Consider the following 26,546-nt stretch of genomic DNA (forward strand, 5'->3'; position numbering starts at 1 on the left):
ATCTTGTTGTGAATGATGCCTCCCCCTCCCCCTCCTGCCGTCTCCATGGTAACAGCAGCAGGGTGGTTTATGGGCTGGAGGCTGCAGCGCAGTGGAGCAAAGGTAAATCAGTCACATGACCGAACAGCCTCCTCCTCCTCCTCCTCAGCAGAGCTTCGCTTTGTTTGCATCATCCTCCTCCTCTTCATCCTCCTCCTCCTCCTCTGCCTCCGTCCCAGTCATGCCATGGATACTCTGTGGCAGTACCAGTTCCGCATCATCCTGCTGGGGGACTCCACTGTGGGAAAGTCGTCGCTGCTGAAGCGTTTCACGGACGGGATTTACAGCGACGTGGCGGATCCCACCGTGGGCGTGGATTTCTATGCCCGCTCGCTGGACATCGAGTCCGGAGTGAAAATCAAGCTGCAGCTGTGGGACACGGCCGGACAGGAGCGGTTCAGGTAAGGGGGGGGGTTACATAAAGACCATCCTGGGTAGAGATCAGGAACCGAACCGAGCTGATGCTGATTGGGCCGATGGCTGAATCCCAGCATCCTGGAGCCACGGTCTCCAGGGCAACGCCATCACCCCCCTCCTCACGGGATGCATATGGGGGTTAGTGGGGGCTACTGGGTGTTAGTGGGTGTTAGTGGGTGTTAATCGGGGTTAGTGGGGGCTAGTAAGGGTTATTGGGTGTTAGTGTGGGTAAGTGGGTGTCAGTGGGGGCTAGTAAGGGTTAGTGGGGGCTAGTGGGTGTTAGTTGGGGTTAGTGGGCGCTAGTGGGGGCTAGTGGGTGTTAGTGGGGGCTAGTGGGTGTTAGTGGGGGCTAGTGGGTGTTAGTGGGGGTTAGTGGGCGCTAGTGGGGGCTAGTGGGTGTTAGTGGGGACTAGTGGGTGTTAGTGGGGGTGTACTGCTGTGTGCGTGCAATAGTGTGTGTGTGTCGCCCTGTTGCTGCTTCCTTTAGTTTGGGACATAAAAGCCTGTCAGTGTTTTATAGATCAGAGCATCTTAGATCAGCTTTTCTTTGAAGATCATCTTCAGAGGGATTCTCCTTCCAGGCCTGTTCCTCAGAGAGATGCTTTTCCTAAAACCTTTCATCAGAAATGAGAGATTAAATGTGTTTTTCATGCAAAAATAAAGGGCAAAGCTAAAGGGATAAGGTATTCCTGTCTGACGGGGTATGCCGGTCTGACGGGTATGCCAGTCTGACGGGTATGCCAGTCTGACGGGGTATGCCGGTCTGACGGGTATGCCGGTCTGACGGGGTATGCCGGTCTGACGGGTCTGCCTGTCTGACGGGGTATTCCTGTCTGACGGGTATGCCTGTCTGACGGGGTATTCCTGTCTGACGGGTATGCCAGTCTGACGGGTATGCCAGTCTGACGGGTATGCCAGTCTGACGGGGTATGCCGGTCTGACGGGTATGCCGGTCTGACGGGGTATGCCGGTCTGACGGGTCTGCCTGTCTGACGGGGTATTCCTGTCTGACGGGGTATGCCGGTCTGACGGGTATGCCGGTCTGACGGGTATGGCGGTCTGACGGGTCTGCTTGTCTGACGGGTCTGCTTGTCTGACGGGGTATTCCTGTCTGACGGGTATGCCGGTCTGACGGGTATGCCGGTCTGACGGGTATGGCGGTCTGACGGGTATTCCTGTCTGACGGGTATGCCGGTCTGACGGGTATGGCGGTCTGACGGGTCTGCTTGTCTGACGGGTCTGCTTGTCTGACGGGGTATTCCTGTCTGACGGGTATGCCGGTCTGACGGGTATGCCGGTCTGACGGGTCTGCTTGTCTGACGGGTCTGCTTGTCTGACGGGTATGCCGGTCTGACGGGTATGGCGGTCTGACGGGTATGGCGGTCTGACGGGTCTGCCTGTCTGACTGGGTATGGTGGTCTGACGGGTATGGTGGTCTGACGGGTATGCCGGTCTGACGGGTATGCCTGTCTGACGGGTATGCCGGTCTGACGGGTATGCCGGTCTGACGGGTATGGCGGTCTGACGGGTCTGCCTGTCTGACTGGGTATGGTGGTCTGACGGGTATGGCGGTCTGACGGGTATGCCAGTCTGACGGGTATGGTGGTCTGATGGCTCTGCCGGCTGGCTGCTCATCTCTGTGTCCACGCAGGAAGGTTGGCGACATTGGCCTGATCCAGAGAGTGAGACGGATGGAGAGATTCTATCAGCGAATGTTTATGGTCCGTCTTCCATGCATACAGTCTGGTTCTTATTATCCATCTATAGGAGGAATCTTATGATGGTTTAGCCTCATCGAGTTTGAATTAATGTTCCAGTGTCTGATCTACTGAAGGTGGTGAGAGAGGAAATACTTGTAAAAATTTGGTGCGTCTAGTCCACCATATTGTTCGGGTTTCTGAAGAGTTTAATTCTGGATTGTTTGTCTTTCCAATATAACTTTCTTCAGCAGTTCAGAGAGGAGAACCAGTCGGGAGGAGGAGTAACAGGAGGGAAACAGGTCATTTACCTGCGGGAGGTTGTTCCATCTGTCTGTTCTTTCATCATGGAGGAATGAGTTTAAGTGCATTGACTGAGTTCCAAGATGTTTAATTACCTGACTGGTAAAGATTCCCAGTTCCAGCATCCTAGTTTGTTTAGACCGGTTTACAGAATAACCCGAGATACTGACTGGAGAGGCGTAGGATTAGGAATCTACAGTATAATGTCATCAGCATAGAGTCCTATTTAATGGTATTGGAGACAGAGAAAGAGGACGGCTTCTGTTTAATTGAATTGATTGGATATTTTTCAGATTGGGGTGCTCTATATGATTTAGACCAGTTTGTTTTAGGGAGGAGAAGAGATATGGCTGGTTCACCTCCTCAAAGGCATCAAATCTTTATTTATTTTTGGGTCTCTAATATCAACAACTGGTTCACTGTTATCTTGCAAGTGGATAAATTTGATTATCCCCATTTCCTGAAGGGTTTCTCCCTTTAATAAAGCAGGTCTGAATGTATGAGTGAAGGGATGATAAGGTCTAGTTGTATTGCCAGAAGTCGCCCATGAGCAGAAAAACACCCCCACAGCATGATGCTGCCACCCCCATGCTTCACTGTAGGGCTGCTGTTCTTAGGATGGCACTCATCACTCATCTTCCTCCAAACACGGTTAGTGGAATTCTGACCACAAAGTTCCATTTTGTTCTCATCTGATCACATGACTTTCTCCCATGACTCCAGTGGATCAAAGGTTAGTCACTGGCAAACTGAAAATGGGCCTCGACATGCGCTGCTTTAAGCAGGGAGCCTTCAGAAGCAGTGCGCATGCGCCAAAAGCAGGAAGCTGCAGTTACACCGCTTCAGTTTTCTTTTGAACTTCCTTACTTTTACCCAGATGCACCACAGAGCGCCACCGGAAACCCTTCCTGCCTGTGGTCATCAACCTCTACCACGCCTCCCTCGAGTCATTTATATGCAGGGGTTGACGTTAAGGATTTTTCTCAATGAAACATGTTTGTTTTTTAAATGTTTTCTGTAATTCAGTATTTTTTAAGTTTCCAGGTTCCTGGTGTGTATCTGCATGCGTCAGATAATGAACTCAAGCCTACATTACCGTGTTGACATGCTTTTCAATCCTTCCTGCTCATTCTTTTCAAACTAAACTTTGCTTTAAACTGTTGTGTGCTTGGAAAGATATTAATTGTAATGTTAAAAATCTAAAAAAAACTTACAGGTTAAAAACTTCAGATAAATCACAAGACAGAAGTCAATGTCACAAATGAATAACTCTTATTTTAGAGTCACGTTATGTTTATACAAGATAATACTATTAATATAATGTGACTTTTCTAGAGAATCATTATTCACTAGGGATGGAACGGTTTATGAAAACCGTCCGAACCGTTCGGTTCTACTGTCTCGGTTCGGTTCGCGTGTGTTTCGTTCAGTTTATGCGCTGCTCCTTTTTCTCATAGGCAAAGCGTTTACACTCCAGGGCAGAAGGTGGCGGTACTGCGACCAAAGCCAACCACCAGTAGTAAACAAGAAGAAGAAGAAGCGAAGCAGCGTAGCCGGGTGTAGCAGAAAACAATCAGTAGTTGTGGAGAATTGTGTGGGTATAGCGAGTGGGAAAGAACAGGAGATGGAAGACGCGCCAGCAGCACTTTATAGATCTGCTGTATGGGACCACTTTGCATTTAGAGTGACCTACGATGACGGCGGGAAGAAAGCTGGGGATAAAAGTGCAACAGTGTGCAAGCATTGTGCAACACGTTTTGTTTATGCTAACCATGGATTCTGTGAACTTTCCTATTATATTAGTTATTTTATTCAGGGTTTCCACAGTCTGACATCATGTAGGGCTGCAACAATGAATCGCTAAAATCGATAAAAATCGACTTTTAAAAGCGTTGGCAACGAATTTCATCATCGATTAGTTGTGTCGCGCGATTAATGCGTCATCCGCGGCCGCCGTCATTGCCGTGGGGCGCCTCCCCCATCCCAACCCCGTTCTCCCACAGGAGTCCCTCTCAGCGCTGCAGTCAGAGCCGCAGGATGTTTACCCTCAGCGTCCAGACTGCAAATGAAACGCGCATGCGCCGGGATTGACGGCGCAAATTGATCACAATAATTAAAATAGCCTGCGCTTTGTAAAGCGAATAAAGTAATAACATGCAATTTTTGTCAAAACAAATGAACATGGCACGGAAGCACCATGTTTGTTTGGTTTTAAAGTGGGGAAACGTAACGTTAGTTTCTCAGGTAGCTCATCTGATGCTTTCCTTACCGTGTTAGTAGGTTACAGACAGTGATAAGGTTGGCTTCTTATTTTACTTTTAATTTCATTTGAATTAGCTTAAGCAGCGTTTATATTTTCTTTATAAATAAATTAATTTGCAAATTATGAGGGCAAGGCTTTTAAAGTTTAAATCTTCTGGCAAAGATAAAGTAAAGAAGATCCTGCAATTTATGGAAGTAAAGCAGAATAAAATCCAGCAAGATCAGTAATATGTCAATTAATTATCTGCCACATTCCCATGTAAATATCTGTCTTTGGAGGATGTGTTTTTTAGCACCCCTAGTTCTCTCATTTTTATTCCAAATACAATTTATAATTTGAATCACAGGGCTATTTTTATCTCTATGGTTCAGTATTTTCTCAAGTAGCAACTTTAACTGCTATACTTTCCTGTCTTAAAAGGCAGAACTCTTCTAGTCTAAAAAAACTCATTTGTTGAAATGGGGGGGCCTATTGTTTGAACCCCTTAGGGGCTTTAAAAAAAAAAAAAGTCTTTTTTTGTGCTTTATGAAACAAAGTACCCTATATTTTGTGGATGTACAGCTACATTTCTCATGTAAGTTTGCGTAGTTTTAACACAAACATTTATTTTTCATATTGCACCAGTACAGTTAATGAGCAACCTGTACTTGTGTGCTTGTTTGTTCTGTCTAAAATGTTTATTTTGGAATAAAGAGGTTAATCGATTCATCGATTAATCGAAAAAATAATCGGCCGATTCATCGATTTTTAAAATAATCGTTAGTTGCAGCCCTAGACTCAGGATTAGTTTTCCCTGACAGAATAAATGCAGCAACAACAGAATAATAATAACATAACAGGTCACCAATCTAACATGTTTAGCTCTATAACATTTAAATGCACCTCTCCAATGTCTAAGAGAAAGAAATGTAATGAACATTTCTAAATGTATGACCGACATCACTGTACAGAAGGCTGCCATATGATCGGCATATTTACACTGAGCGCATGGCGTACAGTTATGCTAATTTTCCTAATCCCTGACAATCATTTTTAATCTAGGGTTATCTGGGTGGAGGGTGAAATGGGTGGAGGGTGTGTTACTCTACTTACATTTTTTTGCCTTGTTGTTGTTTTTTAGCCTGCTAAGTCAAAAAAATGTGTCTGAAATGTGTCTGATTTCAAATCATTCGGCTTTTCCAAATCACGCGAGAATGTGTACAAAACAACAACAATATACAGATAGTTATATCTGTATATATGTGTATCTATCTGTATATAAATGTTTGTATATCTGGAGCGTGTAAAAACAGTTATTTCCCTGTGAGGTTATTAAAGTATGTCTGATTGTGGTTCGGTGCCATGCATGATTTCAAACCATGACATCTTAGCACAGCCATAACTTTCTAAAGGACTGGTGTGGACTGTCCCTTTACCAGTAATCTCCGCTTTTTTTCCCTTTCTGCTCGTTTATTTTAGCCAAAGGTAACGGATGTAGGGTGCAGATATCCGTGTTCAGAGCGTTTTGTTCAACCTAGTTAGAGACATCAAGAAGTAATTATTGCACTGTTTTTCCCAGTTTTAAGTCCGTCCGCGGATCTGCTTTTTTCGTCTGTCTGGCTGCGCATGCGCACTGATCTGTTTTTTTCGAGGAAAAACGTCAAAAACGTACGAAATACTGTGCATAACTTTTCGTACGATTTCATACGAACCGATAATGGGAATATGTTGAGAGTGCAGAGGGTCCAGGATGCTGAGGATTCAGTGCGCCGAGGTTCCAGTGCGCTGAGGGTCCAGGGTGCAAAGGGTTCAGGGCGCAAAGGGTCCAGGGCATCAACCGTCCACGGCCCTGAGCGCGCACAGCGCAGAGGGTCCAGGTTGCTGAGTATTCAGTGCGCCCAGGTTCCAGGGCGCTGAGGGTCCAGGGCGCAAAGGGTTCAGGGCGCAAAGGGTCCAGGGCATCAACTGTCCACGGCCCTGAGCGCGCACAGCGCAGAGGGTCCAGGTTGCTGAGTATTCAGTGCGCCCAGGTTCCAGGGCGCAAAGGGTTCAGGGCGCAAAGGGTCCAGGGCGCAAAGGGTTCAGGGCGCAAAGGGTCCAGGGCGCAAAGGGTCCAGGGCATCAACTGTCCACGGCCCAGAGCGCAGAGGGTCCAGGGCATCAACCGTCCACGGCCCTGAGCGCGCACAGCGCAGAGGGTCCAGGTTGCTGAGGGTTCAGTGCGCCGAGGTTCCAGTATGAGAGGGTCCAGGGCGCAAAGGGTCCAGTGTGCAAAGGGTCCAGGGCACCAACCGTCCAGTGTGCTGAGGGTCCAGGGCCCTGAGCGTCCCAGCTGGATGTCATTTCTCTGGCTGAATATACCATCAGGTTTATTCGGTGGAGGGTTTGGTTTCTATTGGTGTTCAGGTGAATTTAATTAGTTTGGAAATTGGTGTTTGGTTCGTCACCGATTCTGTTCAAAACTTTTATGGACAGAATTTCTAGGTGCAGCCAAGGTGTTGAAAGGATCCATTTTGGTGGCCTTAAGATGACGTCTCTGTTATTGGCAGATGATGTGGTTCTGTTGGCTTCATCAGGGCGTGATCTACAGCTCTCACCAGAGCGGTTCGCAGCCGAGAGTGAGGCAGCTGGGATGAGGATCAGTGCCTCCAAATCTGAGACCATGGTCTTGAGCTGGAAAAGGGTAGAGGGCCTTCTCCGGGTTGGGGAGGATGTGCTGCCCCTAGTGGAGGAGTTTAGGTATCCTGGGGTCTTGTTCACGAATGAGGGGAAAATGTAGCGTCTGCTGTGAAGCGTGCGCTGTACCGGTCTGTTGTGTGTAGCACTTCCTTACCGAAAGCAAAGCTAACCATTTACTGGGTTCTAGAGGAGTAGCATAAATGAAAGGAAATCAGTTGGCAGATTTATTACAGTTTAACAATGCCACCATGCAACAGTTGACATCATAAGAGAGCTCTGTGAAAATAAAATACAATCCAGAAATCGTGGTAGTTTGTATTCTTCTGTTCAGTCTCTATGTGTATTGTATGGTACCAGAGAAGATCTGGGTTCAGAATAAAGTGAGCTGGTTGTTCCTTGTCTGAGGTTCAGCAGTGATGTTGAGCTCCATGGATCCTTTCCAGAGCAGCTGGCCGCTCTGCTATGGGATGCCTCAGAAGTCCTCACTGGGTCTGTCACAAGCCTTAAACCTGAAAATGGTTACATGGAACTGCAGGGGCCTACAACGTCTAAAGAAGGTCAGACAAGTCATTAATAAACTAGATTTGAATTCCTAAATAGTATTTCTACAGGAGACGCATCTTATGGGAGAAGATGAGAGGAGGGTCAGGAGGAGGTGGCGAGGCAATGATTACACTTCAACTTTTTGTTTCTCGATCAAGAGTGGTTATGACTCTTATCCATGAATCCGTCCCATTTTTAGTAAACAATGTAATTAAGGATGGGAGGGGTAGATATTTGGTTCAGGGTTCTTTACTATCTGAAAAAATGAACCTAGTTAATGTCTATGGTCCGAACACAGATGATTCTGGGTTCTTTCAAAAACCTGTTTCTCTTAATTTAATCATTTAAGGGCAGTTTGTGATAACCTGACAACAGCCAGATGCATGTCTCGCTCCGCCTAGCTCCACTCACATACATCTGGGAACCCGCCATAGGAATTGCCTTTACTGAAGGCTGGGCCTTATCAAAACTCCTTGCATATCATTGGATAAGCCACTTGTCTGTCATCTTTATTGACGTGCTATTTCAACCACTCACACCGAAGCTAACCCGTGACGCTGTGAGAGGAGGAGCCATTTGGTAGATCAAGCTCTTGCCAAATCCGGTCGGGAGAAGGGCGAAAACATCGTTTCCACCAACAAAAGCCTTCAAAGCCGTTCTCTGATGTTCTTTTAATGAAACAATATCAGATAGATTGGACAGAAGAAATAGCAGCATCAATGCTAACGCTTGCTTCCTCAATGCGAGCCGCCATTGTTGTTGGAATCTCACGGTCGCTTCTCCACTCCAGGACACACCCACCCTGCGTCCTGATTGGACAGACCATAAATTCGGTTGGGGAAATCACTTTCAATGAGCGGGTTCCCAGATGTATGTGAGTGGAGCTGGGCGGAGCGTGACATGCATCTGGCTGTTGTCAGGTTAGGTTTGTGATGGCAGGGGATTTTAATTGTACTCTTATTCCAGAAATAGATAGATCCACAGGGTTAGATGTTACACATAACACCTGTAGAACAACTACACAGATGTTTATGGAAACTCTGAGACTGGTAGACATCTTTAGGGAACTTCAGCAACAAACCAGAGCCTGGTCATGCTATTCAGCAACATTGCAGACCTTCTCGCGAATAGATTATTTTTTAGTTTCAACAGAGATGATACCTAAAATTAAAAACTGTGCGTCTGGGAAAATAGAGATTTCAGACCACGCTTCATGCTCTCTAAGCTACTGTGATAAGAACCTTACAAGAGATCCCACTAGATGGCGCTTTCAGCATCAATGGTTGCAGGATGAGGATTTTGTATAGGAACACAAATTGATGAGTTCTTTCAATTAAACACAAATCAAACAACAGCATGCATCAGATGGGAGGCCTTTAAAGCGTTTATTAGAGGCCATATTATTAGCTTTACAGGCAATAAGTCCAATAAAGCTAAGACTAAAAGGCAGCACCTAGAAAATAAAATAAAAAACATGCAGGAGAGGGTTTTTCAAACAAACGATACCGAGTTGAAAAAAACAGCTGTTGATCCTCCGAGCAGAATAAGACCAAATGTCCAGCCTCTCAGCTGCATCCAGCCTCTCAGCTACATCCAGCCTCTCAGCTGCATCCAGCCTCTCAGCTGCATCCAGTCTCTCAGCTGCATCCAGTCTCTCAGCTGCATCCAGTCTCTCAGCTGCATCCAGTCTCTCAGCTGCATCCAGTCTCTCAGCTGCATCCAGCCTCTCAGCTACATCCAGCCTCTCAGCTGCATCCAGTCTCTCAGCTGCATCCAGCCTCTCAGCTGCATCCAGTCTCTCAGCTGCATCCAGCCTCTCAGCTGCATCCAGTCTCTCAGCTGCATCCAGCCTCTCAGCTGCATCCAGCTGCATCCAGCCTCTCAGCTGCATCCAGTCTCTCAGCTGCATCCAGTCTCTCAGCTGCATCCAGCCTCTCAGCTGCATCCAGCCTCTCAGCTGCATCCAGTCTCTCAGCTGCATCCAGTCTCTCAGCTGCATCCAGCTGCATCCAGTCTCTCAGCTGCATCCAGTCTCTCAGCTGCATCCAGCCTCTCAGCTGCATCCAGCTGCATCCAGTCTCTCAGCTGCATCCAGTCTCTCAGCTGCATCCAGCTGCATCCAGCCTCTCAGCTGCATCCAGCCTCTCAGCTGCATCCAGCCTCTCAGCTGCATCCAGCCTCTCAGCTGCATCCAGTCTCTCAGCTGCATCCAGTCTCTCAGCTGCATCCAGCCTCTCAGCTGCATCCAGTCTCTCAGCTGCATCCAGTCTCTCAGCTGCATCCAGTCTCTCAGCTGCATCCAGCCTCTCAGCTGCATCCAGTCTCTCAGCTGCATCCAGTCTCTCAGCTGCATCCAGCCTCTCAGCTGCATCCAGCCTCTCAGCTGCATCCAGCCTCTCAGCTGCATCCAGTCTCTCAGCTGCATCCAGTCTCTCAGCTGCATCCAGCCTCTCAGCTGCATCCAGTCTCTCAGCTGCATCCAGCCTCTCAGCTGCATCCAGCCTCTCAGCTGCATCCAGCCTCTCAGCTGCATCCAGCCTCTCAGCTGCATCCAGCCTCTCAGCTGCATCCAGTCTCTCAGCTGCATCCAGTCTCTCAGCTGCATCCAGTCTCTCAGCTGCATCCAGCCTCTCAGCTGCATCCAGCCTCTCAGCTGCATCCAGCCTCTCAGCTGCATCCAGCCTCTCAGCTGCATCCAGCTGCATCCAGCCTCTCAGCTGCATCCAGCCTCTCAGCTGCATCCAGTCTCTCAGCTGCATCCAGCCTCTCAGCTGCATCCAGCCTCTCAGCTGCATCCAGCCTCTCAGCTGCATCCAGCCTCTCAGCTGCATCCAGCCTCTCAGCTGCATCCAGTCTCTCAGCTGCATCCAGCCTCTCAGCTGCATCCAGTCTCTCAGCTGCATCCAGTCTCTCAGCTGCATCCAGCCTCTCAGCTGCATCCAGCCTCTCAGCTGCATCCAGCCTCTCAGCTGCATCCAGCTGCATCCAGCCTCTCAGCTGCATCCAGTCTCTCAGCTGCATCCAGTCTCTCAGCTGCATCCAGCCTCTCAGCTGCATCCAGCCTCTCAGCTGCATCCAGTCTCTCAGCTGCATCCAGCCTCTCAGCTGCATCCAGCCTCTCAGCTGCATCCAGCCTCTCAGCTGCATCCAGCCTCTCAGCTGCATCCAGTCTCTCAGCTGCATCCAGCCTCTCAGCTGCATCCAGTCTCTCAGCTGCATCCAGCCTCTCAGCTGCATCCAGTCTCTCAGCTGCATCCAGCCTCTCAGCTGCATCCAGTCTCTCAGCTGCATCCAGTCTCTCAGCTGCATCCAGCCTCTCAGCTGCATCCAGTCTCTCAGCTGCATCCAGCCTCTCAGCTGCATCCAGCCTCTCAGCTGCATCCAGTCTCTCAGCTGCATCCAGCCTCTCAGCTGCATCCAGTCTCTCAGCTGCATCCAGTCTCTCAGCTGCATCCAGCCTCTCAGCTGCATCCAGCCTCTCAGCTGCATCCAGTCTCTCAGCTGCATCCAGTCTCTCAGCTGCATCCAGCTGCATCCAGTCTCTCAGCTGCATCCAGCCTCTCAGCTGCATCCAGCCTCTCAGCTGCATCCAGCCTCTCAGCTGCATCCAGTCTCTCAGCTGCATCCAGCCTCTCAGCTGCATCCAGCCTCTCAGCTGCATCCAGCCTCTCAGCTGCATCCAGCCTCTCAGCTGCATCCAGCCTCTCAGCTGCATCCAGCCTCTCAGCTGCATCCAGCTGCATCCAGTCTCTCAGCTGCATCCAGTCTCTCAGCTGCATCCAGCCTCTCAGCTGCATCCAGCCTCTCAGCTGCATCCAGCCTCTCAGCTGCATCCAGCCTCTCAGCTGCATCCAGCCTCTCAGCTGCATCCAGTCTCTCAGCTGCATCCAGCCTCTCAGCTGCATCCAGCCTCTCAGCTGCATCCAGCCTCTCAGCTGCATCCAGTCTCTCAGCTGCATCCAGCTGCATCCAGTCTCTCAGCTGCATCCAGCCTCTCAGCTGCATCCAGCCTCTCAGCTGCATCCAGTCTCTCAGCTGCATCCAGTCTCTCAGCTGCATCCAGCCTCTCAGCTGCATCCAGCCTCTCAGCTGCATCCAGCTGCATCCAGCCTCTCAGCTGCATCCAGCTGCATCCAGTCTCTCAGCTGCATCCAGTCTCTCAGCTGCATCCAGCTGCATCCAGTCTCTCAGCTGCATCCAGCTGCATCCAGTCTCTCAGCTGCATCCAGTCTCTCAGCTGCATCCAGCTGCATCCAGTCTCTCAGCTGCATCCAGCCTCTCAGCTGCATCCAGCCTCTCAGCTGCATCCAGTCTCTCAGCTGCATCCAGTCTCTCAGCTGCATCCAGCCTCTCAGCTGCATCCAGCCTCTCAGCTGCATCCAGCCTCTCAGCTGCATCCAGTCTCTCAGCTGCATCCAGCCTCTCAGCTGCATCCAGTCTCTCAGCTGCATCCAGCCTCTCAGCTGCATCCAGTCTCTCAGCTGCATCCAGCCTCTCAGCTGCATCCAGCCTCTCAGCTGCATCCAGCCTCTCAGCTGCATCCAGCCTCTCAGCTGCATCCAGCCTCTCAGCTGCATCCAGTCTCTCAGCTGCATCCAGTCTCTCAGCTGCATCCAGTCTCTCAGCTGCATCCAGCCTCTCAGCTGCATCCAGTCTCTCAGCTGCATCCAGTCTCTCAGCTGCATCCAGTCTCTCAGCTGCATCCAGTCTCTCAGCTGCATCCAGCCTCTCAGCTGCATCCAGTCTCTCAGCTGCATCCAGCCTCTCAGCTGCATCCAGTCTCTCAGCTGCATCCAGCCTCTCAGCTGCATCCAGCCTCTCAGCTGCATCCAGTCTCTCAGCTGCATCCAGCCTCTCAGCTGCATCCAGCCTCTCAGCTGCATCCAGTCTCTCAGCTGCATCCAGTCTCTCAGCTGCATCCAGCCTCTCAGCTGCATCCAGCCTCTCAGCTGCATCCAGCCTCTCAGCTGCATCCAGTCTCTCAGCTGCATCCAGTCTCTCAGCTGCATCCAGTCTCTCAGCTGCATCCAGCCTCTCAGCTGCATCCAGCCTCTCAGCTGCATCCAGTCTCTCAGCTGCATCCAGCCTCTCAGCTGCATCCAGCCTCTCAGCTGCATCCAGCCTCTCAGCTGCATCCAGCTGCATCCAGCCTCTCAGCTGCATCCAGCCTCTCAGCTGCATCCAGCCTCTCAGCTGCATCCAGCTGCATCCAGTCTCTCAGCTGCATCCAGTCTCTCAGCTGCATCCAGCCTCTCAGCTGCATCCAGCCTCTCAGCTGCATCCAGTCTCTCAGCTGCATCCAGCCTCTCAGCTGCATCCAGCCTCTCAGCTGCATCCAGCCTCTCAGCTGCATCCAGCTGCATCCAGTCTCTCAGCTGCATCCAGTCTCTCAGCTGCATCCAGCTGCATCCAGTCTCTCAGCTGCATCCAGCTGCATCCAGTCTCTCAGCTGCATCCAGTCTCTCAGCTGCATCCAGCTGCATCCAGTCTCTCAGCTGCATCCAGCCTCTCAGCTGCATCCAGCCTCTCAGCTGCATCCAGCCTCTCAGCTGCATCCAGTCTCTCAGCTGCATCCAGTCTCTCAGCTGCATCCAGTCTCTCAGCTGCATCCAGCCTCTCAGCTGCATCCAGCCTCTCAGCTGCATCCAGCCTCTCAGCTGCATCCAGTCTCTCAGCTGCATCCAGCCTCTCAGCTGCATCCAGTCTCTCAGCTGCATCCAGCCTCTCAGCTGCATCCAGCCTCTCAGCTGCATCCAGTCTCTCAGCTGCATCCAGTCTCTCAGCTGCATCCAGCCTCTCAGCTGCATCCAGCCTCTCAGCTGCATCCAGCCTCTCAGCTGCATCCAGTCTCTCAGCTGCATCCAGTCTCTCAGCTGCATCCAGCCTCTCAGCTGCATCCAGCCTCTCAGCTGCATCCAGCCTCTCAGCTGCATCCAGCCTCTCAGCTGCATCCAGCTGCATCCAGCCTCTCAGCTGCATCCAGCCTCTCAGCTGCATCCAGCCTCTCAGCTGCATCCAGCCTCTCAGCTGCATCCAGCCTCTCAGCTGCATCCAGCCTCTCAGCTGCATCCAGCCTCTCAGCTGCATCCAGTCTCTCAGCTGCATCCAGCCTCTCAGCTGCATCCAGCCTCTCAGCTGCATCCAGTCTCTCAGCTGCATCCAGCCTCTCAGCTGCATCCAGTCTCTCAGCTGCATCCAGTCTCTCAGCTGCATCCAGCCTCTCAGCTGCATCCAGCCTCTCAGCTGCATCCAGTCTCTCAGCTGCATCCAGCCTCTCAGCTGCATCCAGCCTCTCAGCTGCATCCAGCTGCATCCAGTCTCTCAGCTGCATCCAGTCTCTCAGCTGCATCCAGTCTCTCAGCTGCATCCAGCCTCTCAGCTGCATCCAGCCTCTCAGCTGCATCCAGTCTCTCAGCTGCATCCAGCCTCTCAGCTGCATCCAGTCTCTCAGCTGCATCCAGCCTCTCAGCTGCATCCAGTCTCTCAGCTGCATCCAGTCTCTCAGCTGCATCCAGCCTCTCAGCTGCATCCAGTCTCTCAGCTGCATCCAGCCTCTCAGCTGCATCCAGCCTCTCAGCTGCATCCAGCCTCTCAGCTGCATCCAGCCTCTCAGCTGCATCCAGTCTCTCAGCTGCATCCAGCCTCTCAGCTGCATCCAGCCTCTCAGCTGCATCCAGCCTCTCAGCTGCATCCAGCCTCTCAGCTGCATCCAGCCTCTCAGCTGCATCCAGTCTCTCAGCTGCATCCAGCCTCTCAGCTGCATCCAGCCTCTCAGCTGCATCCAGCCTCTCAGCTGCATCCAGTCTCTCAGCTGCATCCAGCTGCATCCAGTCTCTCAGCTGCATCCAGCCTCTCAGCTGCATCCAGTCTCTCAGCTGCATCCAGTCTCTCAGCTGCATCCAGCCTCTCAGCTGCATCCAGCCTCTCAGCTGCATCCAGCTGCATCCAGCCTCTCAGCTGCATCCAGCCTCTCAGCTGCATCCAGCCTCTCAGCTGCATCCAGCCTCTCAGCTGCATCCAGTCTCTCAGCTGCATCCAGCTGCATCCAGTCTCTCAGCTGCATCCAGTCTCTCAGCTGCATCCAGTCTCTCAGCTGCATCCAGCCTCTCAGCTGCATCCAGCCTCTCAGCTGCATCCAGCTGCATCCAGTCTCTCAGCTGCATCCAGCCTCTCAGCTGCATCCAGTCTCTCAGCTGCATCCAGCCTCTCAGCTGCATCCAGCCTCTCAGCTGCATCCAGCCTCTCAGCTGCATCCAGCCTCTCAGCTGCATCCAGCTGCATCCAGCCTCTCAGCTGCATCCAGTCTCTCAGCTGCATCCAGCCTCTCAGCTGCATCCAGTCTCTCAGCTGCATCCAGCTGCATCCAGTCTCTCAGCTGCATCCAGCCTCTCAGCTGCATCCAGTCTCTCAGCTGCATCCAGTCTCTCAGCTGCATCCAGCCTCTCAGCTGCATCCAGCCTCTCAGCTGCATCCAGCTGCATCCAGCCTCTCAGCTGCATCCAGCCTCTCAGCTGCATCCAGCCTCTCAGCTGCATCCAGCCTCTCAGCTGCATCCAGTCTCTCAGCTGCATCCAGCTGCATCCAGCCTCTCAGCTGCATCCAGTCTCTCAGCTGCATCCAGCTGCATCCAGTCTCTCAGCTGCATCCAGTCTCTCAGCTGCATCCAGCTGCATCCAGTCTCTCAGCTGCATCCAGCCTCTCAGCTGCATCCAGTCTCTCAGCTGCATCCAGCCTCTCAGCTGCATCCAGTCTCTCAGCTGCATCCAGCCTCTCAGCTGCATCCAGCCTCTCAGCTGCATCCAGCCTCTCAGCTGCATCCAGCCTCTCAGCTGCATCCAGTCTCTCAGCTGCATCCAGCCTCTCAGCTGCATCCAGTCTCTCAGCTGCATCCAGTCTCTCAGCTGCATCCAGCCTCTCAGCTGCATCCAGTCTCTCAGCTGCATCCAGCCTCTCAGCTGCATCCAGTCTCTCAGCTGCATCCAGCCTCTCAGCTGCATCCAGCCTCTCAGCTGCATCCAGCCTCTCAGCTGCATCCAGTCTCTCAGCTGCATCCAGTCTCTCAGCTGCATCCAGCCTCTCAGCTGCATCCAGTCTCTCAGCTGCATCCAGCCTCTCAGCTGCATCCAGCCTCTCAGCTGCATCCAGCCTCTCAGCTGCATCCAGTCTCTCAGCTGCATCCAGCCTCTCAGCTGCATCCAGCCTCTCAGCTGCATCCAGTCTCTCAGCTGCATCCAGCCTCTCAGCTGCATCCAGCCTCTCAGCTGCATCCAGCCTCTCAGCTGCATCCAGTCTCTCAGCTGCATCCAGCCTCTCAGCTGCATCCAGCCTCTCAGCTGCATCCAGTCTCTCAGCTGCATCCAGCCTCTCAGCTGCATCCAGTCTCTCAGCTGCATCCAGCCTCTCAGCTGCATCCAGCCTCTCAGCTGCATCCAGCCTCTCAGCTGCATCCAGCCTCTCAGCTGCATCCAGCCTCTCAGCTGCATCCAGCCTCTCAGCTGCATCCAGTCTCTCAGCTGCATCCAGCCTCTCAGCTGCATCCAGCCTCTCAGCTGCATCCAGTCTCTCAGCTGCATCCAGCCTCTCAGCTGCATCCAGCCTCTCAGCTGCATCCAGCCTCTCAGCTGCATCCAGTCTCTCAGCTGCATCCAGCCTCTCAGCTGCATCCAGCCTCTCAGCTGCATCCAGTCTCTCAGCTGCATCCAGCCTCTCAGCTGCATCCAGTCTCTCAGCTGCATCCAGCCTCTCAGCTGCATCCAGCCTCTCAGCTGCATCCAGTCTCTCAGCTGCATCCAGTCTCTCAGCTGCATCCAGTCTCTCAGCTGCATCCAGTCTCTCAGCTGCATCCAGTCTCTCAGCTGCATCCAGCCTCTCAGCTGCATCCAGCCTCTCAGCTGCATCCAGTCTCTCAGCTGCATCCAGCCTCTCAGCTGCATCCAGTCTCTCAGCTGCATCCAGTCTCTCAGCTGCATCCAGCCTCTCAGCTGCATCCAGCCTCTCAGCTGCATCCAGTCTCTCAGCTGCATCCAGCCTCTCAGCTGCATCCAGCTGCATCCAGTCTCTCAGCTGCATCCAGTCTCTCAGCTGCATCCAGCTGCATCCAGTCTCTCAGCTGCATCCAGCTGCATCCAGTCTCTCAGCTGCATCCAGTCTCTCAGCTGCATCCAGCTGCATCCAGTCTCTCAGCTGCATCCAGTCTCTCAGCTGCATCCAGTCTCTCAGCTGCATCCAGCCTCTCAGCTGCATCCAGCCTCTCAGCTGCATCCAGTCTCTCAGCTGCATCCAGCCTCTCAGCTGCATCCAGCCTCTCAGCTGCATCCAGTCTCTCAGCTGCATCCAGCCTCTCAGCTGCATCCAGTCTCTCAGCTGCATCCAGTCTCTCAGCTGCATCCAGCCTCTCAGCTGCATCCAGTCTCTCAGCTGCATCCAGCCTCTCAGCTGCATCCAGTCTCTCAGCTGCATCCAGTCTCTCAGCTGCATCCAGCCTCTTAAGACTGAAACATCATTTTTATGAACAGGAGGAAAAGGCTGGAAAACTTCTAGCTTGGCAAATTAAACAGCTTGAAAAAACAACGTTGATCACATCAGTTGAAACAAAGGATGAAACTCTAATAGATCCAACAGATATTATATAAGATTACTATCAGAAATTATACGACTCTAAAGGAAAAGTTAGACCAAGAGGAATTATATACATTTCTGGATTCAACACATGTCAATGCAGAGGAGTGTAGAGTAGACGTAAATATAGAAATAAATAAAGAGGAATTAGCACAGGACATCAAAGGAATGAAATGTGGTGAGCAACCAGGACCTGATGGTATCCCCATCGACTTTTATAAACAGTTTAAGGACAAATTGCCCCCCCCCCCCTTTTAGACATGTAGATGGAGTCATTAAAAAGTGGCAAATTGCCTTCCTCTTTAAATCAGCCTCTGATTATTCAGCTGCTAAAACCGGGTACGCCTCCTAATAAATGTGAAAACCTGAGACCCATCAGTCTACTAAACTCAGATCTCAGATTCATCTGTAAACTATTGGCATTACGACTGCAAAGCTTCTTACCAGATATTATACATAAATATCACAATGGGTTAGTAGTTGGGAGGCAGAAATTATTTGGTCCAAAAGAACGCTAATGGACGCAGAGAAGGCTTATAGTAGGATCGAATGGACCTACCTTTTTATTGGAGAGGTTCAACTGTGGCAGCAGCTTTATTAAATGGGTAAAAATATTATACAATAATCCAACTGCAGAAATAGTATCAAGCTAAATATTTTCCAGGGTGATCCGCATCAGGAAGGGTTGTGGACAGCGATGTCCTCTCTCTACCTTACTGTTCACATTAGCAGTGGAGCCTCTGGCATCAGCTGTTGGGGGGGCCCACAGAGCACAACATTCTCCCTTCGCTGATCATATTTTATTTCTAACAGATCTGAAAAACTGGCGGTGATGGAAATGATTCAGGAATTTAGGAGAGTCTCAGGTTACAAAGTAAATAACACAAGATCTTCTATTCTGGTATTAAATCAAGATGAAAAGATTAATCCCATCAGTGAGATTCAGCAATTTAAAGTAGTGGAATACTTTGTGTATTTGGGTGTTCAGATTTTCCCAGAACTACAGCAGGTGGTCAAAGCCAATTAAAACTGGACATGTCTACCTATATGTATGCTGGGAAGACTAAATGTCCTGGAGATGAATATACTTCCAAACCTATTATACCTCTTTCTAAGCATTCCCCCCCCACCCCTCCTGAATTATTCAATTGGCTGAAATAAAACATCTTAGGTTTTGAGTGGAATAACAGAAGGTCTAGGCTCCGCCTCTCATTGCTTTATTTACCATTTGATAGAGGGGGGGTTAAAGTGCCCCAACTTTAAAATTTACTATTGGGCCTCAATTTATTGTACCTGAGTCAATGAGTCGATGCAATCAGCTGGTTTTCCTTAGATAGAAAACTTTGAATCAATCTGACTGGATGATCTGGTTGATCTGGATCTATAAAGTGACCTGAGATGACATGATGTGAATTGGAGCTATAGAAATAAACTGAATAGAATTTAATTAAGGACTATCATGATCTATTTTGCGGATAAAGATAATCCTCACTGGGTTGAAATGGAGTACCACAATAAGTTTAGCTTTTCCATTGTTTATAAACTCTGACACATCAAAGAAGCTACAGAAACGCACCAACAATCCCATTCTGAAAAACACGATCAAAATTTGGCAGGATGTTAGAAAATACCTTAAGGAGACAAACAAAATATCCCAATTTATCCCAAAATGGGATAATCTGGTAGAGCAGATGGAACCTTTAGGCTATGGGCACTATGAGCTTTAAAAAGTATCGATGACCTTTACCCATTAAATTCTGATATATTTCTGTCATTTCGAGAACTATAAACCAAAGTCAAGTTGGATAAAAAGCATTATTTTAAATTTCTTCAGATAAGAAGCTTTATTAAAGCAAATCAACAATCTTAACAAGCCCCCTCTTACCTTACTTGAAAAGTTAATGAGTCAGAATAAATCAAGGAGGAGCATCATCTCAGACTTTTACAATCTGCTGATCTCTAACTCACTAGAAAATTCAATAATCCTCCTTCTCACATATAAAGCCTTAAATGGCCAAGCTCCATCTGATATCAGAGATCTGATTGTTCCTTATGTTCCTAACAGAGCACTTCGCTCTCAATCTGCAGGTTTACTAGTGGTTCCTAGAATTTCTAAAAGTAGAATGGGAGGCAGATCTTTTAGTTCTCAGGCTCCTCTCCTTTGGAACCAACTACCAGTTTTAGTCCGTGAGGCAGACACCCTGTCTACTTTTAAGGCTAGGCTTAAAACTTTCCTTTTTGATAAAGCTTCTAGTTAGAGTGGCTCAGGTTATCCTGATCTATCTCTATAGTTCTGCTGCTATAGGCTTAGACTGCTGGAGGACATAGGGACCCCTTTTTCACCATTCTGCTTCATTCTATCTCTATTCTCCCACTCTGCAGAATCTGTTAGTTCAATCTCTAACGTTCTGCTCTCTCTGCTTTTTCTCATAGTAGCTTCATCTGGTCTGTTCCTGTTTGGCTGTGACTCCATCCTGGAGAGAAATATCAGCTGTGCTGCTGCCATCAACACCTTTGTTTCTAGATGTTGGAGCTTGGCCTGTTTTCCAGTATAGTCCTGTTTCTCTGACTGTGACTAACTGGATGTGCTCTCTTCATCCTCTGACATGGGAGCTGGCTCGGAGCTCGTCTGCCTGGCTGTGTGTTTCCTGGACGGGGCCGCCTGTGGAGCTGGTTGACAGTTGCCTTTTGTATCTATGCTTCTTTTTCTATGTCTGCTTCTGTCTCCTTGAACCCCAGTGGGCCTCAGCAGATGGCCGCTCACACTGAGCCTGGTTCTGCTGGAGGTTTCTTCCTGTTCAAAGGGAGTTTTTCCTCTCCACTGTCGCTACAAGCATGCTTAGTGTGAGGGATTGCTGAAGAGTCAATGAGTCGATGCAATCAACTGGTTTTCCTTAGATAGAAAACTTTGAATCAATCTGACTGGATGATCTGGTGAACTGGAAAGTGACCTGAGATGACATGTGTTGTGAATTTGGCGCTATATAAATAAATTGAATTGAATTGATAATAAGCTTATAAACTGGAACCTATCAGCAAACATCAGTGAACAGGATTGGGAAAAAGTTTGCATTAAAGTTCACACAATGTCCATAAACAGCCGTCTTAGAATTCTACAATTTAAATGGCTAATACATATCTATGTTACACCTGTGTATTTAAAATAAATACAACAATAACATCCCGGATATTTGTGTAAAATGTAATTCTAAAGGATGCAATGCAATGCTTTAGCTTGGAAGAATATCAGGAGATCTAGCGCCACTCAGTGGTTAAAACAGATTACGTCTAATTTACAGCTAGAAAGAAGAACATATATTAGGAAATCCATATGGTAGCTTTTCCAGAGGATTTGGGGGCCTTTATTTATTTTATTAAGGACTTAAACTTGACTAAAGGCCTGTTTGAGTTATGATTTATTGGAACCTGTGGTGTGCCATGAGGTATAGATATGTAATGTGTAATTTGCTTGCATATCCCCCTTTTTTGAGAATCTGTGTGTTTTTCTCCCCTTTATTTCATGTTTTTCTTTTTCTTTCTCTCTGAGTTGAGTAAAATAATTACTGTCATAACTACAAAGAGAACTTGTTCAGATAATTACATGTTTGTATTTTCAAAATGAAAAATCTCAATAAAAAATATATTGGTAAAAATAAAAATAAAAATATACAATTGCAGATTCCCTTTTACAGTGATTCTATAACAATTTATCAATTAACAACACAAACATAAGAGACTACATTATTTTTAATCTAGTTCAGCACTCTGTATGGTTTTAGTCTAACATATAATGGTACTCGCTTTTGTTTGAATTTGTAGATTTAGTATTTTGCTAGCTTAACCACATTCATTAACTCACCAGAGTTTCAAGGACAACAGGTGCATTCCACTGGATTGGGTTTGAGGGAAACAATTCTAAAGTTCTGAAAAAGGCAAAATGAACTTAAAACTCATAAAAAGTAGTTTTTTTTAATCACTTTTCTCAGCTCAGTCGATACCTGTCTTACATCTCTGGTCATCCATTTGCATGTCAGCTTAGACGCACATTATGTGAGCATATGATGCATTCAGGGGAACTGGGAAAAGGGTGGTACGTTCAAGGGGAATTCCGAAAAAACTTTCAAAACATTAGTAACCATTTATTTATATGGGTTACATGTGGTTCAGAGAGAGCTGAGCCAAAAAGCAAAGCTCTCGATTTACCGGTTGATCTACGTTCCTACCCTCATCTATGGTCATGAGCTTTGGGTCATGACCGAAAGAACGAGAACCCGGTTACAAGCGGCTGAAATGAGTTTCCTCCGTAGTGTGGCTGGGCTCTCCCTTAGAGGTAGGGGGAGGAGCTCAGTCATCTGAGGAGGACTCAGAGTAGAGCCGCTGCTCCTCCACATCGAGAGGAGCCAGTTGAGGTGGCTCGGGCATCTGGTTAGGATGCCTCCTGGACGCCTCCCTGGTGAGGTGTTCCAGTTACGTCCCACCAGCAGGGAGACCCAGGACACCCTGGATGGACTATGTTTCTCGGCTGGCCTGGGAGCGCCTTGGGATTTCCCCGGAGGAGCTGGCCCAAGTGGCTGGAGAGAGGGACGTCTGGGTGTAAATCAGTATGAACCAGTTTAAACCAATGTGAACCAATGTCAATGAGTGTGAACCAACGTGAACCAGTGTGAACCAATGTGAAACAGTGTGAACCAATATGAAACAGTTTAAACCAATGTGAACCAATGTGAACCAATATGCTGATGAAGGTTCTCAGTCATCCAGGTCATAGTCATTCCGTAAAAATTCAAAAAATATCCACTGGACTTGGTTTTCAAGATTTGAAGACGTTTCTCCACCTCTCCAGGAAGCTTTCTCAATTCAAATGTCTGGATCCGCAGTGAGTTTGAGTCTTATATAGACAACGCCTTGTATCGCTTGGAAACATGCAATGGTAACCGATGAATGGGTCGTTAGTTCCATTGTTAGCCTGTAATACCTGAACCTGTAATGTGCCTGTAATGTGAACCAATGTTAACCAGTGTGAACCAATGTGAACAAGTGTGAACCAGAGATGGGCAATGTGGAGTCAACAAGTGATCTCCATGTCATGTATTTAATCTACCCAGTCAATTAACCAGGTGAGTCCAATCTGCACAGGTTAATTCACGGTGAAGATTGGACTCACCTGCTTCAGTGGCTGGGTAGAACAAATACATGACATGGAGATGACTTGCTGACTCCACATTTCCCATCTCTAGTGTGAACCAATGTGAACCAGGGTGAACCAGTGTGAACCAATGTGAACCAGTGTGAACCAACGTGAACCAGTGTGAACCAATGTGAACAAGTGTTTACCAATGTGAACCAGTGTGAACCAATGTGAACAAGTGTTTACCAATGTGAACCAGTGTGAACCAATGTGAACGAGTGTGAACCAACGTGAACCAGTTTGAACCAATGTGAACCAGTGTGAACCAGTGTGAACTAGTTTCAACCAATTTGAACCAACGTGAACCAGTGTGAACCAATGTGAACCGATGTGAACCAGTGTGAATGAGTGTGAACCAGTGGGAACCAATGTAAAACAATGTGAACCAGTGTGAACAGATGTAAACCAGTGTGAATGTGAAAAGTGCTCAGTAGGAAAGTGCAGAGGTGGAAACTGTGTTCAGAAATCTTTAAGGGTCTGGGAGATGTGACAGAAAGAGTATTTAGCTGAAATGGAGAGAGCCTGAGCACCAGCACTGCACCAGCAGTATGCCTTACCCAGCTGCACCAAACAGGGCGTTGCTGTGGGGGGAGGGGAGCCCCTTACTCTTGCAAATATTGTCTTGTTTTGGCTTTTTAACAGCGCCTCAATCTGATTTTCTTTTATTACCCTTTTTTCTTCTCCTGATTATCAAAGCCTGTTTTTTATTTGTTGATTAATCAGTCGGTTTGTCTCTCCTTCAGGTCCATCACCACATCTTACTACCGTAACTCTGTTGGGGGACTGCTAGTCTTTGACCTCACTAACCGCAAGACCTTTGACCACGTCAAAGAATGGCATAAGGAGGTGAGTGAGCACATCCTGCCTCACCACATGGTCTATATCCTCATCGGCCACAAGAGCGACCTCCAGAAGGACCGCAAGGTGAGCCGGGATGAGGCGGAGCAGCTGGCTGCTGAGCTGGGGATCCGCTACATCGAGACGTCGGCTAAATGCAACAGCAACGTGGACCGCGCCTTTGAGCTGCTGACCAGAGATATCTACGAGCTCATGAAGATGGGCGAGATTGTTACCCGGGATGGTTGGGATGGTGTGAAAAGTGGCCTCACTGCTAAGGTCCTCTACCCTGGTGATGAAGAAGAGGAACTCACCACTGCTTCGGCTGAGAAGGGCTGCCATTGCTAACTCTATAAACTCTCCCTACTGAGGGACCCCCCCCCCACCATGTCACAGCTGTCCGTGATAACCTGCACCCTGTGGTCGCTCTTCTTTTCCTCCTTTGCAGATTGTGCACTTGTCAGTCTCATTGCAGGTGGGATCTAATAATCCATGCAGTGAAGCAGCTAAACCCAAGGTTAAACAAACAGAAACCACTCCTTTGCTCTCTCACTGCAGAAGCAAATGAACATTTGCCATCTGGTGATGATGAAATACCCCCACTGCAACATGGTCCATTCCCTCCTATTGGTGTTAGCACTGATGCCAGACCGCTTCAGAACTTTAACTGGTTTATAAATACTGTCAGAAACAGAGAATATCTGTAGTTAAGATGTTTAGATAGAGACCATTGTTCCAACGATTAGTGGTTCCAGTTCAGTTACCTGTAAATAACATTAGTTACAAAATGTGCACTAAAGGTGTTGATGTCTCCACTATAATTATTTGACAAGGTGAAAAGAAAAAAACTTGATTCCAATCTGCAGCTTTTTGTTGCTTCCTCAACCATTTGTTGATTTAATGGATGTTTGTAAAACTGTCACACAAACACCTTAGATATTTAAACCACTGCTATACTTTGAAAGATGCTTTTAATAAGCTGGACGGTTGACTGAGGAACTTTGGTCCGTTATTGTTGTCCTGACTCACTGTATTTAAGGCTCTGATGTACCGTGGCAAAAACTGTTTAGTGACATCATGCAATATGTTGGTTTAATGACATCATGTTTGCAATCATCTTCATTTCATAGAAATGCAGCAGCCTGAAATCTGATCTCACAGCAAACCAAACCGTTACCGATTCCTCTACAAAGCTAGCATCACAGTCTGTAAAACGCTAAATAGATGAGCTAATTAGTATAATGTTAAATGCTAAAACACCTGTTCACCATCAGGCCGGAAAAGAACCTAGTTTTATTTGCTGTGACCACAGAATAACTGAAAATAGATGGCTAATAAACAACCGGCATTCAGTGAGATCCTGATGGCCGGAACGTTTAGTTCACTTAATCCACCAGTTTAATTAGTTTAGCTATTAGCTGATTCATTACAGCTTTCAATGGGTTTTTATACAAGTATGAAGCATACGCAGCATTGCAGAGATCAAGAGTGATGAGTTTAATGGTTGTGTTTTTGGACTGTGGGAAAGAACCAGGGTACCAGGAGAGAACAAGGGTATATGGAGAGAACAATGTTACCAGGAGAGAACAAGGGTACCAGGAGAGAACAATGGTACCAGGAGGGAACCAGGGTACCAGGAGAGAACAATTGTACCAGGAGAGAACCAGGGTACCAGGAGAGAACAAGGGTACCAGGAAAGAACCAGGGTACCAGGAGAGAACAAGGGTACCAGGAGAGAACAAGGGTACCAGTAGAGAACAAGGGTACCAGGAGGGAACCAGGGTACCAGGAGAGAACAATGGTACCAGGAGAGAACCAGGGTACCAGGAGAGAACAAGGGTACCAGGAGAGAACAAGGGTACCAGGAGGGAACCAGGGTACCAGGAGAGAACAATGGTACCAGGAGAGAACCAGGGTACCAGGAGAGAACAAGGGTACCAGGAGGGAACCAGGGTACCAGGAGAGAACAAGGGTACCAGGAGAGAACCAGGGTACCAGGAGGGAACCAGTGTACCAGGAGAGAACAAGGGTACCAGGAGAGAACAAGGGTACCAGTAGAGAACCAGGGTACCAGGAGAGAACAAGGGTACCAGGAGAGAACCAGGGTACCAGGAGAGAACCAGGGTACCAGGAGAGAACCAGGGTACCAGGAGAGAACAAGGGTACCAGGAGAGAACCAGGGTACCAGGAGAGAACCAGGGTACCAGGAGAGAACCAGGGTACCAGGAGAGAACAAGGGTACCAGGAGAGAACCGGGGTACCAGGAGAGAAATGTTGGGTGGGTGTCTTTTCAGCGGGAGCCTCGATTCTGGACTGAATAAATGAACATTTCTACTGAAAAGTGCAACTATCAGAATAACATCCTGCTGAAAAATTAGAAAATCACATCATAACTGCAATGGAGCCTCTCTCCACGCAGGAACGATGATGATAAGTGTGACTAAAAAAAAAGTTTCAGGGAAGATGGAACTACTTTAACTGGAGAAATGCATTTCTTTTAGCATAAGTTTACTGTCCTCTAATATGCTGGATTAAACAATAAAATGTACTTTGCCATTCATCTGTCTTCCTCTCCTACTCAGTTTTTACCAGCATCTCATCACTCATCACCAACCCCACATTCATCCAGGTTATAGAGATTAATACAGATTAATGCAGGATTATGAACCTGCATTATGTCTGCAATAAAGAGTTGCACAGATTATTAGATTAATTCATCCCACGACTGAACTACAGGGGAAGCTTTTATTCTTTGCTCTCACGGTCAGATTTACTTTAACTTACATTTTTAATCATGTGAAGTATTTAATATGTCTTCAGTGCAGGGAAAGTCTTTATTTTAGCGGTGCTCTGCTTTGAAATGAAAGAAATGTATCTGACTAAGTTCCAGTCTTTTCCACCCATCTGTCTCCAACGTTTTAGTCAAAGATGGCCGACTTGTTTAGTTGGAAAAATAAAGATGATTTAAACATTCTTTTTGAAA

The 26,546-nt window shown here is 48.5% G+C and overlaps 2 protein-coding genes across 2 annotated transcripts; both read left to right on the forward strand.

Moving 5' to 3' along the window:
* Nucleotides 1-26,536, forward strand: rab42a (RAB42, member RAS oncogene family a). Its single transcript, XM_038304523.1, has 2 exons — nt 1-440; nt 23,470-26,536. Exons 1-2 carry the CDS (start codon nt 13-15, stop codon nt 23,909-23,911), a joined length of 870 nt encoding a protein of 289 aa, XP_038160451.1. The 5' UTR covers nt 1-12; the 3' UTR covers nt 23,912-26,536.
* LOC119796114 (drebrin-like protein) lies at nt 25,098-26,546 on the forward strand. The gene is made up of 2 exons (XM_038304524.1): nt 25,098-25,687; nt 25,821-26,546. Exons 1-2 carry the CDS (start codon nt 25,122-25,124, stop codon nt 25,882-25,884), a joined length of 630 nt encoding a protein of 209 aa, XP_038160452.1. The 5' UTR covers nt 25,098-25,121; the 3' UTR covers nt 25,885-26,546.

The sequence above is a fragment of the Cyprinodon tularosa genome, unplaced genomic scaffold (genome assembly GCF_016077235.1).
Source record: "Cyprinodon tularosa strain WSP-4 unplaced genomic scaffold, ASM1607723v1 ctg537, whole genome shotgun sequence".
Classification (NCBI taxonomy): Eukaryota; Metazoa; Chordata; class Actinopteri; order Cyprinodontiformes; family Cyprinodontidae; genus Cyprinodon; species Cyprinodon tularosa.